Genomic DNA, 18,360 nt, shown 5'->3' on the forward strand with positions numbered 1-18,360 from the left:
AAAATGCTAGGACCACTAAAGCTCGCTATGTGCCATATAAGATGCTAGGACCACTAAAGCTCGCTATGTGCCATATAAGATGCTAGGACCACTAAAGCTCACTATGTGCCATATAAAATGCTAGGACCACTAAAGCTCGCTATGGGCCTTAGAAGATGCTAGGACCACTAAAGCTCACTATGGGCCTTAGAAGATGCTAGGACCACTAAAGCTCACTATGTGCCATATAAAATGCTAGGACCACTAAAGCTCACTATGTGCCATATAAGATGCTAGGACCACTAAAGCTCACTATGGACCTTAGAAGATGCTAGGACCACTAAAGCTCACTATGTGCCATATAAAATGCTAGGACCACTAAAGCTCACTATGTGCCATATAAGATGCTAGGACCACTAAAGCTCACTATGGGCCTTAGAAGATGCTAGGACCACTAAAGCTCACTATGTGCCATATAAAATGCTAGGACCACTAAAGCTCGCTATGTGCCATATAAGATGTGTTAAGGTTGCTGTGAGACTGGTGGATTTACGTGCGGATACTTAATGTCCTCCTCCTGCAGCTCCTTCAGATTAAAAGTTTTCCACTGACAAACTAACAGGATGCTTTTATTGTGAAGTACGTACAAGAAGTGAAATGTGTTCATTGCTTGCTAACTTGATTAGCGGCGCCACTTCTCTCACTAAAACAAGTCGAGACAACATTTAGTGATATTTGGAGCTATTTTTTCAGCGAACTATAAACACTGCTGAAAGGTATAAACGGGGAAGTGTAGCATATTAGAATCTGTAACTGGGGGGCTTCCCCCCCCTTCCCCCCCAAAAAAAAACCCATAATGGGGCTTTAATGGGGTGTGTGTGTGTGTGTGTAGTGTTTCCAGCCGGAGCTGCCCTGGGCTAAGTGTAACCAGCCCTGGAACACACCGCGCTGCGTGGAGGACACCGTCCGCAAGAACAAGAGCCTCTGGCTGGCTGCCAACGTCACCAACTTCACGTCTCCCGTCACCGAGTTCTGGGAGTGAGTCACACACTAATACATCCATCTATCACGCATGCATCCAGAAACACATCGTACTCGTAGACAAGGTGCATCCAGAAACACATCGTACTCGTAGACAAGGTACATCCAGAAACACATCGTACTCGTAGACAAGGTACATCCAGAAACACATCGTACTCATAGACAAGGTACATCCAGAAACACATCGTACTCGTAGACAAGGTGCATCCAGAAACACATCGTACTCGTAGACAAGGTACATCCAGAAACACATCGTACTCGTAGACAAGGTACATCCAGAAACACATCGTACTCGTAGACAAGGTACATCCAGAAACACATCGTACTCGTAGACGAGGTGCATCCAGAAACACATCGTACTCGTAGACAAGGTACATCCAGAAACACATCGTACTCGTAGACAAGGTACATCCAGAAACACATCGTACTCGTAGACAAGGTGCATCCAGAAACACATCGTACTCGTAGACAAGGTACATCCAGAAACACATCGTACTCGTAGACAAGGTACATCCAGAAACACATCGTACTCGTAGACAAGGTGCATCCAGAAACACATCGTACTCGTAGACAAGGTACATCCAGAAACACATCGTACTCGTAGACAAGGTACATCCAGAAACACATCGTACTCGTAGACAAGGTGCATCCAGAAACACATCGTACTCGTAGACAAGGTACATCCAGAAACACATCGTACTCGTAGACAAGGTGCATCCAGAAACACATCGTACTCGTAGACAAGGTACATCCAGAAACACATCGTACTCGTAGACAAGGTACATCCAGAAACACATCGTACTCGTAGACAAGGTACATCCAGAAACACATCGTACTCGTAGACAAGGTACATCCAGAAACACATCGTACTCGTAGACAAGGTACATCCAGAAACACATCGTACTCGTAGACAAGGTGCATCCAGAAACACATCGTACTCGTAGACAAGGTACATCCAGAAACACATCGTACTCGTAGACAAGGTACATCCAGAAACACATCGTACTCGTAGACAAGGTACATCCAGAAACACATCGTACTCGTAGACAAGGTGCATCCAGAAACACATCGTACTCGTAGACAAGGTGCATCCAGAAACACATCGTACTCGTAGACAAGGTACATCCAGAAACACATCGTACTCGTAGACAAGGTACATCCAGAAACACATCGTACTCGTAGACAAGGTACATCCAGAAACACATCGTACTCGTAGACAAGGTACATCCAGAAACACATCGTACTCGTAGACGAGGTGCATCCAGAAACACATCGTACTCGTAGACGAGGTGCATCCAGATACACATCGTACTCGTAGACAAGGTGCATCCAGAAACACATCGTACTCGTAGACGAGGTACATCCAGATACACATCGTACTCGTAGACAAGGTGCATCCAGAAACACATCGTACTCGTAGACAAGGTGCATCCAGAAACACATCGTACTCGTAGACAAGGTGCATCCAGAAACACATCGTACTCGTAGACAAGGTGCATCCAGAAACACATCGTACTCGTAGACAAGGTGCATCCAGATACACATCATACTCGTAGACGAGGTACATCCAGATACACATCGTACTCGTAGACGAGGTACAGTTAATTCCAAAATGAGCACACTCTGAAATGCAATGTGAAGATGACATTCTCCCACCATGAAAGGATTAAACACGACGAGTCAAAAGTTTGGACACACCACATTTCTCTTTTGCATGTATTTTCTACAGAAATGAGAATGTAGTAAAGGCTATGGAATAACACAAGTGCAATTATGTAGTGACCAAAACTCCCCCAATAGACCCTTCTCACGGGGGCCATTTTGTGTCGAAAACGCAGGGTAAACACACGTGCAAGCAAAACACTAATGAGGGTTTCCAACTTCCGTGATTGGAATTTGGAAAACCTCATTAGTGTTTTGCTTGCACCTGTGTTTACCCTGCCTTTTCGACACAAAATAAAAATAAACTAGCAACATGTTTCCTTGACAGATGTACAATACAGTTGCCAGGCGCTTTTTGTCATCTGACAGCGGGGAGCTTCACCAGCAGGACGTAGCACACACTAACAGCCTGTGTGTTGCCTTGCAGACACACACACACACACACACACACACACACACACACACACACACACACTAACAGCTGTGTGTTGCCTTGCAGACACACACACACACACACACACACAGCCTGTGTGTTGCCTTGCAGACACACACACACACACACACACACTCTAACAGCTGTGTGTTGCCTTGCAGACACAATGTGCTGGGCATATCCAGCGGGATAGATGACATCGGGCCGATCAAATGGGACCTGGCTCTGTGTCTGCTGGCCGTCTGGGTCATCTGCTTCTTCTGCATCTGGAAGGGAGTCAAGTCCACCGGCAAGGTGTGTGTGTGTGTGTGTGTGTGTGTGTGTAGGTGTGTGTGTGTGTGTGTGTTAGGTGTGTGTGTGTGTGTGTGTGTGTGTGTGTGTGTGTGTGTGTGTGTGTGTGTGTGTGTGTGTGTGTGTGTGTGTGTGTGTGTGTTAGTGCATTAAGCTGGGGACCTCATGTGATTTTGACATTACCCCAATAGGGCATCCGGGTAGTGTGAATGTGAATCTTCTTATTCATTGATGTCTTTGTCCACAAAGTAACTCGTACTCCGTTCAGCTCAACAGCTGTTTGACTGTCTGAAATGTTCAGCTCATCAGCTGTTCTACTGTCTGAAATGTTCAGCTCATCAGCTGTTTTACTGTCTGAAACGTTCAGCTCAACAGCTGTTTTACTGTCTGAAACGTTCAGCTCATCAGCTGTTTTACTGTCTGAAACATGGCCGTGAGGGCTTTCGAAAACTTCGCAGAATTGCCAATGTTCACTAAAACCTTGAGGCTAAGCAGAGTGAAACATGAAATAAATACTATAGGTCTTTGATGGAAACTAGCCCCTTCTCACTCCAGGCATGGTAGCTTTTGTCTAGCCATGGAGCCAAAAAAGAGTGATTGAAACAAATTGGCGTGTGGACAGAAACATCTGGTAGACTCAAAACACCCCTAACTTGGTTTAAAATTCTGACAAGAGTTTTTCATGACAAAACTTAAATTTAAATTGTCTAAGGTCCCAGGTTTCTCTAACTTAGCAAATAGCATGGCTGGCAAGGGAGAGTTGACAATGGAGGAGTTGGAAGTTGAATTGGGAAGTGAAACCATCTTAACTGAGTTTATACGGCCGATCATGGACAAAGGCAGGATTTTCCAGTAGGTCTTGGAACTTGACTTGGGACTTGCAAAACAATGATTGGTACCACCTCTGCTGTATACAGTAGTACTCCAGGACTTGTGAGGCAGCTGGATTCATGTAAGATCATGAGATAACAATCACACAACAAATCCATCTTGCCAGGCTCCAAACTATCTGAACCACCAGATTCAAACCAATCAGTGTCCTATGAGGCAGCTAGGGGCGGGCTTTAGGTGTGACGCCAGCGAGATCAAGCCCGCAATAGACGTGATGGACACATGGTTCATCCAATCACCTGCCAGGTAGTTTTTTTTAAGTGCCTGCCTGTCCTTTAAAATGTTACCAGATGGCTATGTGAAAACAAACCATCTGGTAGCGTCAGGTTATTCCACAGTAGCTATGGCCATAAAAGGCCACTGTCTGGGCTCAGCAGCCAGACCGTGTCCAACAACAAGAACAACAACATCAACAGCTCCCCCGAGACCACAGGCGGCTCAATCAATCCCAGATGCCTCGTTTACAGCCTGAACTCTGTTCATTGATTGCTCTGGGTTGATTGATGCTCTCTGGCTGGAAGGCTGGAAATCTGTCACTCCTACAAGGCCAAGTGTGCTTGCTGCTCTCCAATGCTCATATTGACCTCGGTGTGTGTGTGTGTGTGTGTGTGTGTGTGTGTGTATAGTATTGTGCTAAAGCATACATGGGCAACATACGGCTAATACTCAACATATGGTTAATACTTTAGCGGCTAAAGTATTAACCATAGTTGAGTCCTGGAAGCTTTTTGCTGGCTGCACATAGCCAGCAAAAATAGGTTTGTGTAGACCAGATTTCAACTCTGTTACACAATAAATTGGAGAAATGCCAATTCACACACTATCAATAACATTGTCTCTCGTTCAAGCTACAACTAACGAATGATCAATATGATTAACCAAATTATGTTTTTTGACACGTTGAATCAACGTGTCAAAAAACTGTAACCGCATTTTAGCCGGTTGAAAAGAGGGTGAAATTAGGTCTTAGACGTTCAGAGAATTTTCAACTAGAAATCAATGTTCAAATCCCGGTTTGTGCTCAGTGGGCAAGTAATAAGTAAAGTATTGTATTACTTTTGAAAGGAGTAATCAGTAATAAGTAACTACTGTAATTACACTTCCCAAGTAACTTCCAAGTCCAACACTGCTCAGGACCCATGGGAGCTACATGCAAAACATTTGGGTGGCTTTATGTTATGAGGCATTCTATTTGTTGTACACCACACATGGGATCGTTACATTCTCAGCCTAAGTGGATGTGAACCTCCACTGTCCACAGGCTGTCACGTGACGTGACGTGACGTGAACAGAACTTCACAGCTACACAAATCTCACCATTTGCTCGTCAGGTCATTCTATCTTTAATGGCTCATTACCCAAAACTAGAGTTTCTTAAACGGGGGTCTGGGGACTGCCAGGGATCTTTGTAAAAGATATAAACAGGGTTCAGTTTAATTTCAGTAGAATTCCCTGGAAATGATCCCAGAATAGACTGTTGTAATCATAGCATTCCCTCTCACCACTGTTATCTCCACATGAACATTGTAGGCAAATATCCAATTCTCTGTGTTCCATCTCGTGCACTCTGTTCAATTCAATATACTAACTCACAACAACAAATCTCTTTCCGCATGAGTTCCAGGGATCTTAGTTTTAGTTTTTACAAACATGTTCAAACACCCCAAGACAGTGGGAGAGAGAGAGAGAATACAGATACAGAGAGAGTGAGGCAGCTGTTATGAGAGAGAGAGACAGAGACAGATACAGAGAGAGTGAGGCAGCTGTTATGAGAGAGAGAGACAGAGACAGATACAGAGAGAGTGAGGCAGCTGTTATGAGAGAGAGAGAGAGACAGATACAGAGAGAGTGAGGCAGCTGTTATGAGAGAGAGACAGATACAGAGAGAGAGAGAGAGAGACAGATACAGAGAGAGTGAGGCAGCTGTTATGAGAGAGAGAGAGACAGATACAGAGAGAGTGAGGCAGCTGTTATGAGAGAGAGAGAGACAGAGACAGATACAGAGAGACAGAGACAGATACAGAGAGAGTGAGGCAGCTGTTATGAGAGAGAGAGACAGAGACAGATACAGAGAGAGTGAGGCAGCTGTTATGAGAGAGAGAGAGACAGAGACAGATACAGAGAGAGTGAGGCAGCTGTTATGAGAGAGAGAGACAGAGACAGATACAGAGAGAGTGAGGCAGCTGTTATGAGAGAGAGAGAGACAGATACAGAGAGAGTGAGGCAGCTGTTATGAGAGAGAGAGACAGAGACAGATACAGAGAGAGTGAGGCAGCTGTTATGAGAGAGAGAGAGAGAGAGACAGATACAGAGAGAGTGAGGCAGCTGTTATGAGAGAGAGAGAGATACAGAGAGAGAGAGACAGATACAGAGAGAGTGAGGCAGCTGTTATGAGAGAGAGAGACAGAGACAGATACAGAGAGAGTGAGGCAGCTGTTATGAGAGAGAGACAGATACAGAGAGAGAGAGACAGATACAGAGAGAGTGAGGCAGCTGTTATGAGAGAGAGAGACAGAGACAGATACAGAGAGAGTGAGGCAGCTGTTATGAGAGAGAGAGACAGAGACAGATACAGAGAGAGTGAGGCAGCTGTTATGAGAGAGAGAGACAGAGACAGATACAGAGAGAGTGAGGCAGCTGTTATGAGAGAGAGAGACAGAGACAGATACAGAGAGAGTGAGGCAGCTGTTATGAGAGAGAGAGACAGAGACAGATACAGAGAGAGTGAGGCAGCTGTTATGAGAGAGAGAGACAGATACAGAGAGAGTGAGGCAGCTGTTATGAGAGAGAGAGAGAGAGAGAGACAGATACAGAGAGAGTGAGGCAGCTGTTATGAGAGAGAGAGACAGAGACAGATACAGAGAGAGTGAGGCAGCTGTTATGAGAGAGAGAGAGAGAGAGACAGATACAGAGAGAGAGACAGATACACAGAGAGAGAGAGAGAGACAGATACAGAGAGAGATACAGATACAGAGAGAGTGAGATACAGATACAGAGAGAGAGTCAGATACAGAGAGAGTGAGATACAGATACAGAGAGAGAGACAGATACAGAGAGAGTGAGATACAGATACAGAGAGAGAGTCAGATACAGAGAGAGTGAGATACAGATACAGAGAGAGAGACAGATACAGAGAGAGTGAGATACAGATACAGAGAGAGAGACAGATACAGAGAGAGTGAGATACAGATACAGAGAGAGAGTCAGATACAGATACAGAGAGAGATACAGATACAGAGAGAGAGACAGATACAGAGAGAGAGAGATACAGATACAGAGAGAGAGTCAGATACAGAGAGAGTGAGATACAGATACAGAGAGAGAGACAGATACAGAGAGAGTGAGATACAGATACAGAGAGAGAGACAGATACAGAGAGAGTGAGATACAGATACAGAGAGAGAGTCAGATACAGATACAGAGAGAGATACAGATACAGAGAGAGAGACAGATACAGAGAGAGAGAGATACAGATACAGAGAGAGAGTCAGATACAGAGAGAGTGAGATACAGATACAGAGAGAGAGACAGATACAGAGAGAGTGAGATACAGATACAGAGAGAGAGACAGATACAGAGAGAGTGAGGCAGCTGTTATTAATGACACAATTGCATTTTGTCATTCTATTACATAATGCGCTGTTTATTACATTTTCACCAAGAAAAAAGTACAACTGCATTTTGTAATAACCACCGCAATGTAATACATTTGATTACAAAATGCGGCATACTTTATTACATATTGCGTTCAGGGGTTTTTATTACATAATGCAGTGTTATTACATATTGAAAGTGAAAATGTAATACATTTTGACATTTTATTACATACAGTAATGCAGCGTTCAAAAACGAAAAGATTATGGGCTTTCCATCCGCTACAACACATCTAGCATACCATGTACATGCTAGTTACTGCAAATGAACCCTGACGCTTGTCCTCTCTCTCTGTCGCCCCCCTCAGGTGGTTTACATCACAGCCACATTCCCCTTCGTCATGCTCATCGTTCTGTTGGTGCGTGGCGTGACGCTGCCGGGAGCCACCGCGGGGATCAAGTTCTACCTGTACCCCGACCTGGCTCGCCTCAAGGACCCTGAGGTAGGTCACCCCGCTACTGCCCGATGGAAAAGTCTGCCATCTGGCCGCATAGGAAGAGACTGTTTCACAAGTAGATGATTGCACCTTGTCTTCTATATTTTAGAGTTGAATAATGAACTAAGGTCATATTTTCCCCAAATTAGATACATGCATTTAAAATAAAAAATAAAACATCTTATATTCCCACGTTTTCCTAATATGCAGCAGTGCCGCAAGGGATTCTGACAATATGACATTGGGCATATACAGTAATATCATAAGACCATATCGTCGCTGTCAGGGCGAAAACTCGAATCTCCAAAACAGCAACTTTTCAGGAAGTAAAAAAAACCTGTGTGCTCTTAACACATTCACTGCCAGCCTTTTTTTTTTTACTGTAGGTAGCTTTTGCCAGAGGGTTTTTTTGAGGATTCTGGCTCATTTTACAAGAGCCAAGGATAATTTTCTGCTTGGAGTTTGTCAACACAAAGTTCACAAAAGTACTAATAGAATGTGTGCTTTCTCTGTCTAAAAGAGTTAGTTTGTAGAGTTAGTAGTTATGTAGATATTAGCCGTTGAGTACAGCATGGTTTCAGCGTCTGAGACAAAAAGCTGAGATAATCGCAGTTTTGTGAAATTCAATATCAAACAGTCACTTTAACCATTTATTTTTGGCATCAGTGAGACATCAGACATAAACAATATAGTTCTGAACAGTAATTTCCTCCATAGCAGCACCCGCACCCCCTCCCCTTACAACTCCTCCCTCCGTGGGCGTGTCTCCGTGTTTGTCAGTCACAGTCTCTCCTGCCTGTCTGAGCAGTGAGCAGCAGCCTCTCTCTGGCGGTCCCTCGTCGGCGAGCGTGGATGTGGCTTAATCCGTTCTTGGATTTTCGGTTGAGAGCTTTGACGAAGCCTTGTGTGACTCTAGGCTTATGCTGCGCGCTTCAAAGTGTGCTTTCCACCCAGTCCACCTGTGGAAGCCCCCACCGCCGTGCGCCCGTGTGAAAGGTTTTCGCCTACAGTATGAGAATGAGGCTCGTTCGCTTCTGGGTCCTCGGTTGAGCTCAGCTGGAATGCGTGCGTTTCTGGCCAAACAACACTCAATAGTCTGAGCACCGTCGCCACTCAGTGGGTCGGCGGAATGGATTGCACACGCCCGGCGGCTCTAACAGTATAATAGAAGATGCAAAAGGACCAGATCAACGATCCACCGTCAAAAAAAAAAAAACGATTTTTTTGACGTATCCATACGTCGCTGGCAGTTAACGGTTGGATTCTGCTTGACGTATGCATACGTCGCTGGCAGTTAACGTGTTAAAATACTGAACACCACGTCGTCAAAGTTGGCACATGTCTTCATTATAGTCAGATTCCATTATTAATATCTTACTTAAATAAGCTCAAATGATGTTGTTTATGTTATCAGTTGGAGGCACTCTCTACATGGCCGCCTCCCCTCTGGAGCGCACGAGCACGCGCCGCTGAAGCTCCAGTGGTGGGAGCAAGATCATTTGAATGCTTTTCCATTGGTTACATTTAGTAAAACCCACAGAGACGTGAAGGGTGACCAGTGGCATTGATTCATGACAAATGTAAAAATGTGGAAAAAATATATATATATTTGAGGTCCTGCCCCGACAGCGACGACATGTGGCACTGTGGCAGGGACTGTTGTTTTGGGTAACAAGTAGGCCAAGGTAATTATTAAGTTTTTCTTTTGACTGATTATGAAAGTACAGATTGTAAGCTTTCAAATGATGTGTCACACATTGACATCTGAAAATACTTGTAGAAGATAATATGCTTATTTGAATGTTCGTAATCCTAAAAGCAACATTCAGAGAAAATTGCCATGAAAGTTAGTGAACAAGCTTGGTCTGACCTGAACAAGCTTAGTTTGCTAAGCGAAAAACATTTATTTAGATTTTTCTTTTCTTCCAAAAAACTACCTTTTATCTTGATTTGTGTGATTTGATTTCACGGTTGCGTACTTGTTACCCATGTCACATGACCAGTCCAGTTAAGTTAACACACAAACCCCATTGAACCTTTTCACAGCAACTGTTTTTAGGTGGTAAAGCAGGAAGTAAAACAAGAGTAACCAATTCCATTACTGATGGTTCCATTCCATATAGGTGTTCCAGTGCCAGAGCCCTCATTAATGTTATTGGTTACACCTGCTGTACTTCCTGCTTTGCCACCTCAAAATGGTTGCTGCACGGGCCTATTCTCCCCTCGTGTATCTCTGCTAGTGAAACCCCATTCTCCCCTAGTTTCTCTTTGTTACACAAACCCTTAGCCTGGTTAAAACCATTCGGATCCATGAACTCACATTCTGTTCCGTTGTGTGGATCTGTCTGGACTCAGCGCTGTGCACAGTCATTTCAGTAATGGAAGTATCCAGTCCTTCAGCCAATCAGGGTTGGATCCAGTCAAATCCAAATCCACTCGGAAGAACGGCAAAATAGCGTATTTTCCGCCAAGAAACTCTGCTGTTGCATAATGCTGTTCTTGTTTAATTGTTATTGAGTCTATTTCTGCAATAACTGCGGCTGTTTGTTTATTTGTTTGTTTATTAAGAAGATCCCCATTAGCTGCCGCCTAGACGACAGCTAGTCTTCCTGGAGTCCAAGAACAATACACGCATTACACAACACAATAATTAAAATACTAATACACAAAGGAAAAGAACAGGAGAAAGAATAAAAAGCAAAATCTAACTCTGAACTTTAGAAAACAAACATAGAAGTAAAAGTGATGTGACAACATCATTGTGTGTGTGTGTGTGTGTGTGTGTGTGTGTGTGTGTGTGTGTGTGTGTGTGTGTGTGTAGATAGGATCTGAGCATCTTTTTAAAACCAACCCTCCGTTTGATGGAACAAATATTGGATGGTAGACAATTCCAAGTGGCTATGGACCTGTACTGTATATGATATAGATATTTTCTTCATGTAGTTGGTCTGGGTAAAGTCATCTGGCCACCACTCGCCCATCTGGTGGAGTGTGTGTGAATACTTGAACTATAAATTATGTTGTTGAAAATAAATGTAGGAGTTTGAGTTTGAATAACTCTTTAGCCTTTTCTCAACACTAAAGGTCCTTACACATCAAGAGCGATGCGAATATACGGCACGAAATTGCGATGCGAGTTTTGACCCACCTGTCAATCACAGCCACAGATGTGTACACATTGGAAGCGAATTTCTGAAAAATCGAACGTGGTTCGAAAAAATAAACACCGCAATGACGCTCCGCGAAACTTCGCCGTCGGTATGCATGGTTGCATTGACTGATATAGGTTCGGAAAATATTATTGACGTGCGAATTAATCGCACGAAAAAAACGTGCTCGGTGTGTAAGGACCTTAAGCCATGTAAGACGTATATGCATGTCAGCTACGCTGGACCTAGAGGAGCACCCCAGCACCAGCCTAGCTGCCTTGTTTTGTGCTACTTGTAACTACCCTTGTAGACCTTTAGACGCAGATGACCATACCACAGAGCAATAAACCAAATGACACAGAACTAATGAACAAACAATTTGGCTCAGTAATAATGGTGTAACAAATGATGCACACTAGTAATGGCAACTGCTCTACCCATTTTAGCAACCACCCTGTTGATGTGCTCGGACCACGACAATGAACTGTCAAGGCAAAGTCCAAGAAGCTTCAGTTTTTACTTGACGTATAGCTTGACCCTCTATCAGTAAAGTCAGTTTAGGATTGTGTGACAATTTATGATTAGAACCAAAAATTATACACATATATATAATGAGTATGAGTTTATTTGCCTTGATCCAGTTGTATAAAATGTTAAGCTCTGCAAACAGAACCTGGTTGAGCTCTGCGCATGTATGGCCTCAAAATAAAGAGTTGAATCATCGACATACATTGTCAGATTAGCCGTACTAAATGCATAAGGCATGTCGTTTTGTGAAAATAAAAATACCAGAGGTCCAAGGCAGGTCTCTTGAGGGACCTCGCATTGGACCCTACTGTTCGAAAAAGCACCATTAAAATAGGCTCTCTGTGACCTGGCAGACAGATAACTCCTAAGCCACACAATTGCAGAGGGTTTAAAACCATAACAAATAAGTTTAGAAATTAAAATATCGTGGTCGTTCACATCGAAAGCGGCGCTAAAATCAAGCAATACAGTACCAAGAAGACTTGAGCTATCAATAGAGTTGAACCAACAATCAGACATTTGTGTCATTGCGGTGGAGGTGGAATGACCAGGCTGTTTAAACTCCACGAACATTGATGTTACTGCTCGAGTTGGAGAGCTATGGAGGCAGTCATTACTGTTTGGCCAGCGGCGTTCCTGATTGGCCGGTTACAATGTCAAAGTCTCTGATTGGCTAGTGAACACCCGCCCAGGGCTGGAGGTCAGACGGAAATGCAGAACGAAACAGAATGTGAGTTCACGCAACCCGATGGTTTACCAGGCTAACAAACCCTGCCTTCCCTAGTATCTCTCTGTTACACATGACCCCATCCTCCCCAAGCCTCTCTCTATGTGTTGCACGTTTCCCCCTGCTCCCCGTCACCAGTAGGCCTCAGCATGTTTGTCCCCACTTTCCCCCCCGCCAACTGGGCAGGTGTGGATCGACGCCGGCACTCAGATCTTCTTCTCCTACGCCATCTGCTTGGGCGCCATGACGTCCCTGGGGAGCTACAACAAGTACAAATACAACTGCTACAGGTGAGGCCTCGGTGTCCGGGGAGGGGCGTAGCGGTAGGGGAGAGCGGGGCGGGTTGTAACGTTGTGTGTTCATTAACACTTCCTCCCCATGACGTATGTGTGACATAGGGACTGTATGCTGCTGGGAGCCCTCAACAGTGGGACCAGTTTTGTGTCTGGCTTCGCAATATTTTCCGTCCTGGGCTTCATGGCACAAGAGCAAGGGGTGGACATTGCCGATGTGGCAGAGTCAGGTACGACGGGTCTGCAAAGGCCGCAGCGATGGTGGGCGCTGCTTCCTTCCTGGTTAACAAATGCAACAACAGTAACTGCAACGAAAAACAGCAAGAGTTTGAACGAGCAATAATTGTATGGAACGAGTAAAGGAACGAAATCCAAACGACAATCGGCCCAATTGGTTTTTAGAATTGATTTCTGATTTGCAACTAAATGGATTCCCCGATTGATTCATAAAAAGATGGCATCGAAATATGGAAGTTTCCGCAATCAAACACTCCTTGACAAAAGTAGAATATGAAGTGAGACCGTTCAGAGAGAACAGATTTGCTTAGTTTGCTAGCGCATTTTACGAGCAAGGCAGGCTGGATGGATCGAGATTGCACAGCGAGAGACGGAGAAAATGCTTTTTTCTTTGAACAACAAGGATTAGAGAGATAGAGAGGTGAAAAGTCAAGCCAGAATTTACAGCCAGAGCCAGTTTAGCTGAACTTGTGGAGCTACAGAGGACCACAGGGATGAAGTTTAGCTGAACTTGTGGAGCTACAGAGGACCACAGGGATGATGTTTAGCTGAACTTGTGGAGCTACAGAGGACCACAGGGATGAAGTTTAGCTGAACTTGTGGAGCTACAGAGGACCACAGGGATGATGTTTAGCTGAACTTGTGGAGCTACAGAGGACCACAGGGATGATGTTTAGCTGAACTTGTGGAGCTACAGAGGACCACAGGGATGAAGTTTAGCTGAACTTGTGGAGCTACAGAGGACCACAGGGATTAAGTTTAGCTGAACTTGTGGAGCTACAGAGGACCACAGGGATGAAGTTTAGCTGAACTTGTGGAGCTACAGAGGACCACAGGGATGAAGTTTAGCTGAACTTGTGGAGCTACAGAGGACCACAGGGATGAAGTTTAGCTGAACTTGTGGAGCTACAGAGGACCACAGGGATGAAGTTTAGCTGAACTTGTAGAGCTACAGAGGACCACAGGGATGATGTTTAGCTGAACTTGTGGAGCTATAGAGGACCACAGGGATGATGTTTAGCTGAACTTGTGGAGCTACAGAGGACCACAGGGATGATGTTTAGCTGAACTTATGGAGCTATAGAGGACCACAGGGATGATGTAGAAGTCATGCACTTCTTTGTTCCCTCTTCAAGAAGTCAATGGGATTTTTGCATGGGGATTTGGGTTGAATGCCTAAAATAAGGTCTGTGCTTAACTAAAGTTTATGAAACGGTGAACTTTGTGTTCAGCAAGATAATCTTCTATATTATATATCTAATTTTATGACTTTTGAAGCGTTTTCTGAAAATAACGATTTTTAAAAATCACATTTACGCTTCAAAAATCAAAAAGTGGTCCTCATTTGTGAAGATTATCTTGCTGAACAGAAAGTCCGCCACTTCTGCTGTCAACTACCAACCTTATTTCAGACATTTAACCAAAAGCTCCATACAAAAATCCCATTGAGTTTGAGAGGAGAGGACCGGCAGTGCTAACATCCTGGTCTTCCTGACTCATTCCTGCAGTACTCTATACACACAGCATCACACCAAACACAAGGTGCATGTACTGTTAAAGCCATCAGTGCTTCTTGGGTCAACATGAGGTCTTATCTACTTGTTAGACCTCCACCGCTGTTGTGGTTCCTATCTATTTGTACAGCAGTGACATATTGAACCTGTATATTATTAAACACAGTTCCATGTGATGCACATGTTTTGCTTCAGGTCATTGGTTGTCTCAGTTCTGGCACATATTAGTTATAATATAATTGGAGCATTTTGTGTCATGTCACCTCAGATGTATATTGTATTGGTGAAGACTATTTGGCAGGACCCCTTTGTTATCTGGCAGGGTACACCGCCAAATAAACTGTAACTAAATCACAAAACTCCATGGAAAACATGGGACTGGTTGAAAATGTTTAGCCCAGTTATATACAGTATTCTGTTTTACTGATGGCCACATCAGGCTGGTGTGTTTTGACAAAATCCTTCATGCTCATGAGAGTGGATTTGCTTGATGTTATCATGTGATTTACTGTATCTCATTGGCTCTTTGCTACAGTGTGCAGTCATTCTGTGAAGGAACGCAATCAATGCTGTTCTTTGTGAGGAGACCAAGTCAGACCAAGTTCAGGTGATGTCATGCCTGCTTTCCCAAAAGGACTTCATGTATGCCTGTTACTCAAATCCCAAAGCAGTTGGAAGATGCCTCCAGACTGTTTCTATATTGGGCTCCGAGTTACATTCAAACAAAGGTGTTAAAACACCTACTGAAAGCAGGTTTTCCAGAGCTACAGTATGTGGTTGGAGTTTGGAAAATTGTTATTATCCTCTTTCTGGGAAATATTTCTGCCTGTATGGAGTGCCTGAGTCATGCCCACTTCTGGGTTCTGACCTAGGAAGTGAATTTCCTCATTCTCACACGTTTCGTAAAATCCTTAGAATAAGAGTTTTACTTAATTTATTGATATAAATTATATATATATATATATATATATATATATATATATATATATATATATATATATATATATATATATATATATATGTATGTATGTATATGTATATATATATATATATATATGTATATATATATGTATATATATATATATATATATATATATATATATATAATATATATATATATATATATAATTTATACAGGATATATACAGTATATATATATACATACATACATATATATATATATATATATATATATATATATATATATATATATATATATACTTTTACTTGGACAAACAAAAGCGATTTAGCTATGAGATGAATCACCATAGAACATTTGACTTGGACCAAAACAAGCAAACAACAAAGCTAAAACAAACAAACAAAAAAGGGGGGATGTGGGGAAAAATATGCCGATATATCGTGTATCCCTAGATTTTACGAAACGTCAATCGGAAGATTAATGGGCGAAATTCACCTCCTAGGTCCCATGCAGAACCCAGAAGAAGGTGTGTTCTGGCACTCGATATAAGTGAAGCTCTTAGCCCTATTTGGATACAGTCGCAGTGCATCTGGTCTGAAATCAAATGGGACAAACACTGTAGATGTCCCTTTTGCTTACCATGGAACAGAGATGCTCTTAGCATGACGTGCTTTTGTGAAACCCAGGCTTCATCTTAGGCCCCAGGATCAGACAGAGTCAGGGAAGCAAAGCTAGCTAAACTAGATTCAGGCTAGCTAGCTTAGCTACAGTAAGCTGCTCAGGCTATCACAGAAGACAAGTGTAGATCAGAAGAATGCTTGAGTGGAGACAGAATGAGCCTCAGAGACACATGGACAACTTTTATGTATCTTATATTTGACTTACCATATTGATTTTGTCCTATCTACTACTGCCAGGTGAGCGGAGATGAGATGCAAGTTAAAAAAAAACTTGAAGTAAGGAAATGCAAGTTAGTCTGCCTTAACTGCAACTGCTTGATTGTAATCAGCAACAGATAAATCAATGTATTCTGCACGAGTGTTTACTCTGAAGTGGATTTACAGGAAGCAGATTGTGCCTTCTTCACACTGCAAAGTAAAGTAAGCAGCAATGCTATGGCTTCTAACGAGTCAACAATCTGCTATGAAAACTGAATTGTATGCAATGTAATGTGTTTTGTACAGACAGGTCACACACAAAACAATCTAATTGTGCACCTGGAATATATCATGTGGGTTTTGTTTAATAAGTTGAGTTAGACTTTTTTTGTTTGAGTCCAGTTAGCATTTCACTTTTTGCTAGCATCTCTCCTCTCAGGGAATGGGAGATTGTGTTTTCCCAGGTTTATTTTGCGAGTCAACGCGGTGTTTGGTTGGATGCCTTGTCATAATTCACAACATAAACTGAATCTATCTAGCTATCAGCCGCAATGCTGTTTTGCTGTTTTGACTGTTTCCTTGTTCCTTCTGTTGTACAGGTTACAATCTAGCAGTAACGTCACAATTGGATCTTGGAAAAATCCTTTGCTTTTACTTGAACTCCCGGTTTGCACCTGCTGCTGTTTTGCAGTGGTCATTTTGCATCCCTTCTTAGTACAGACCATCCAAAGGGATGCAAAATGACTTGAGTGAGAGCAAAATAGATGTTGACATATTTAAATTAATTTGAGAAACCAAGAAGTGCTTTATTTACTTTATCCTGCAGTTGATTGTCCCCATGTTTGAGGTTTTTCAGCTGCCTGGTAAAGTGAATCAAGCGCACCTTAAGCAGGTGAAATGTTTGAAATAATTTCCAAATGTATTTCTGCCATGGTCCAACTGTCTCACGGTACCGTCACTCTTATCTCAGAACACATTTACTAGTTAGGAACCACTTCCTGTACACATATATATATGAAAATAGTAGTTAGCATTTATACATGTTTACAGTTAGACGTAAGTATTGTGTTAAACAGCTAGGTGTGAGGAAATAGCTCAACAGTGACCGCCCACATTTTCGCGGATCCGGATCCAAGAAGTGAATTTCCCCATTAATTTCTCCATAGACATTTCAGAAAGTCCTTATAGAGTTTTAAGCTTGGAACCAAGCTAACCAGCTACGAGATGAATCATGACCATAAAACATTTGATTTGAGGGGGGAGGAAAATGGGGGGAAAAGGCAAAAGTTTTATTTTAATTTATTTATTTTCCTTAAGTCCCATTTTCCAATATTTTTTTCTCTGGATCAAAAAAAAAAAAAAAAATGTTAGTTTCATATAAGCATTTTTTGAAACATCAAACGGGAAATGAATGGGGAAATTGACTTCCTGGAACCCAGAGCCACGAAAAAGTGGGCGGTTACTGTTGAGCTCTAAGGTATTAGACATACTGCATCTGAATTCTAGAGGACAACTAGCTTTCTACAAACACAACAATCACACGCCCACACACAGGCCGTGTGCGCACACACACACACACACACACACACACACACACACACACACACACGTCCATAGAGTGCCAAAGTCACGCCCTATTCAAGGGTTGGCATATGACCTAAGGGATTCCATTCCCCATTTATTTTTCCATAGACATTTAGCAAAATCCTTCTAAAAATAGTTTGA

General features: G+C 42.9%; 1 protein-coding gene across 1 annotated transcript in view; it reads left to right on the forward strand.

Annotated features, from left to right (window-relative positions):
- LOC310799460 (sodium- and chloride-dependent taurine transporter-like) overlaps window positions 1–18,360 on the forward strand; it is a 106,415-nt gene that overhangs the window by 55,449 nt on the left and 32,606 nt on the right. Inside the window, exons 5-9 of the mRNA XM_083662049.1 lie at window positions 872–1,017; window positions 3,277–3,409; window positions 8,259–8,393; window positions 12,978–13,081; window positions 13,190–13,314. Coding sequence (XP_083518175.1) covers window positions 872–1,017; window positions 3,277–3,409; window positions 8,259–8,393; window positions 12,978–13,081; window positions 13,190–13,314 — 643 coding nt within the window. The remainder of the gene's footprint in view (window positions 1–871; window positions 1,018–3,276; window positions 3,410–8,258; window positions 8,394–12,977; window positions 13,082–13,189; window positions 13,315–18,360) is intronic.

Source organism: Poromitra crassiceps (assembly GCF_964638095.1).
Source record: "Poromitra crassiceps genome assembly, chromosome: 27".
Taxonomy (NCBI): Eukaryota; Metazoa; Chordata; class Actinopteri; order Beryciformes; family Melamphaidae; genus Poromitra; species Poromitra crassiceps.